At 51.7% G+C, this 2654-nt stretch overlaps 1 protein-coding gene across 1 annotated transcript; it reads right to left on the reverse strand.

Moving 5' to 3' along the window:
• Nucleotides 1-1248: 1248 nt before the first annotated feature.
• On the reverse strand, nt 1249-2181 carry LOC309448074 (olfactory receptor 14J1-like; the record flags this gene model as incomplete). The annotated part of the gene is made up of 1 exon (XM_082069280.1): nt 1249-2181. One exon carries the CDS (start codon nt 2179-2181, stop codon nt 1249-1251), a length of 933 nt encoding a protein of 310 aa, XP_081925406.1.
• Between the last annotated feature and the right edge of the window lie 473 nt (nt 2182-2654).

Raw genomic sequence — 2654 nt, forward strand, 5'->3', positions numbered from 1 at the left:
CTCCCATCCTGGGGACGTGTGTTTTAGTATTATAATGAGCGTAAAAGGAGCAAAGCTCAGCTAAAGGACACTTTATGTCACAGTCTTGAGACAGATGTTAAAACAAGACTCAGCTAATTGTGCAGGCTCCAGAGTGTCTGCACTGCAAAGACACTATTCTTTGCAGGTTCTGATTAGGTGTTTTAAACGTCACTTTTACCTTTGTTAGTGGAGCAGACTGACCAAAACTGAGAGGATTTACATATGTTAGGTTAGGTTAGCAGAGGATTTACATATTTTAGGTAGGATGGTGTTTTTGCTGACTCAGGTTCATGTCACCTCACGAACATGATATGCATGCTCACATCTCATCAGTACAACGCAAACATGAACCTCTCACCTGCTCATTCGGTGTAATTCCATGGAGGGACAAAGACCTCTGAGCTGGGGTGAGAGGCCAGAGCTGGAAATGGTGGTTGCGAGGGCTAGTCCATGGTCATTGACCTGAGGCTCCTTCCACGGGGTGTCCAGTGCACAGGGGCACAGCCCAGCCCCTGCTCTGCTGGTCCTGCAGGTCTCTGGCAGGAGCCTGGCTGTGAGAGGACACTGCTGTGTGCCAGCCCTGCACACACACACTGTTCAGATGCACAATGGTGTTTTCATCTGTGGGCCATGTTCTTGTGCATGTTCTTGAGAGAAACTTGAAGAATATCTAAGCCTTCAGGCACTGCCCTAAGAAAATCACCTTTCTTTATATAAGTACTGTTACTGAGGCCAGCTCTGTGACACAAGCACCCATTGCCTGTCCCTGCCTGCGCCCACAGGACTGACACACAGCAGGACGGTGACCAAGCTGCCAGAGCACTCAGGCCTTGCACCGACACAGGGATGAGAAGGAGAGTGTGGGAGTGGAACCAGAACAGCTCTGGAAGAACAAGCGCTGGTGCTCCCTGGTAGGGCTGCCATGCTGGACACGTTTCCCCTCCACCCACGCTCAGGAACTGTCCCTGCAGCTCCATAAGGCTTTGCAGGACGGATATAGTGAAAAACAAGTCACTAAAGAGCCCTTTATTCTGTTTAGAGACAAGGAGAGCACTGCTGCTCATTTAAGCAGCCAACAGTTATAAAAGAAAAGCCAACAGTAAATTAGAAAGGGGATGACAACATTATCACAATAAGAAAAAAACCAACAACAGCAGAAAATCCAGTTGACAGGCTGGGCTTGTAATTAGCTACATTAAAACTCCTATATAGAAGAAGATGGCCAGTTTATTGCTTCTGAAAACAGAGGGATATGAGTTTGCACAGGGCATCCTTGAGCTCCTGGTTCCTCATGCTGTAGATGAGGGGGTTCACTGCTGGAGGCACCACTGAGTACAGAACAGACACCACCAGATCCAGGGACGACGAGGAGATAGACGAGGGCTTCAGGTGGGCAAACATGCCAGTGCTGACAAACAGGGAGACCACGGCCAGGTGAGGGAGGCAGGTGGAAAAGGCTTTGTGCCGTCCCTGCTCAGAGGGGATCCTCAGCACGGCCCTCAAGATCTGCACATAGGACACCACGATGAACACAAAACAACCAAATACTACTAATGTACTAACCACAAGAAGCCCAAGTTCGCTGAGGTAGGAGTGTGAGCAGGAGAGCTTGAGGATCTGGGGGATTTCACAGAAGAACTGGCCCAGGGCATTGCCCTTGCACAGGGGCAGTGAAAATGTATTGGATGTGTGCAGCAGAGAATAGAGAAACCCAGTGGCCCAGGCAGCTGCTGCCATGTGGACACAAGCTCTGCTGCCCAGGAGGGTCCCGTAGTGCAGGGGTTTGCAGATGGCAACGTAGCGGTCGTACGACATGATGGTGAGAAGAGAATATTCTGCTGAAGCTAAAAAGACAAACAGAAAGAGTTGTGTAGCACACCCTGCATAGGAAATGACCTTGGTGTCCCAGAGAGAGTTGGCCATGGATTTGGGGAGAGTGGTGGAGATGCAGCCCAGGTCGAGGAGGGCGAGGTTGAGCAGGAAGAAGTACATGGGGGTGTGCAGGTGCTGGTCCCAGGCTATGGTGGTGATGATGAGGCCGTTGCCCAGGAGGGCAGCCAGGTAGATGCCCAGGAAGAGCCAGAAGTGCAAGAGCTGCAGCTCCCGTGTGTCTGTGAACGGCAGGAGGAGGAACTGGGTGATGGAGCTGCTGTTGGACATTGGCTGCCTGGGGGCATGAGGACCTGTGCAAGGAGGAAAAGATAGTGAAGGTTTAGATGAGACTTCTCTGGGAATAATCAAAACCATTTCCCATAGACCCTCACACCCTGTCACGCAAAGAGACACTTTTCTTTTTCCAGGAGAACGTCCTGGCTGGAGCCCTCGTCGGTGCTTGATGAGTGTGCAATGAAGAGCAGGGTCTCTGCCCAGGGGCTCCTGAGGAGTCAGCCTGACCCTGTGTGATCGGGTGGGCAGGGGCCAGTCCTGGGGTTCAGCTTTGTCAGCTGGAACCGCTCCTGGTGCAGAAGGGACTGTCAGCATCTGTACCCCCAAGCCTGAGAAAGTGAGTTGGAGAGGTTTGGTGTTTCTACAGCTCCTTCTCCCCTCCCACCCTGGGGAGTGTTGTTGGGTGTCAGAAACCCTCAGCATTTCTGCTGCACTCAGGGAGAACAGAGCAAGTCTTGTGAGACCAG

The sequence above is a fragment of the Streptopelia decaocto genome, assembly GCF_964273445.1.
Source record: "Streptopelia decaocto genome assembly, chromosome: 19".
Taxonomy (NCBI): Eukaryota; Metazoa; Chordata; class Aves; order Columbiformes; family Columbidae; genus Streptopelia; species Streptopelia decaocto.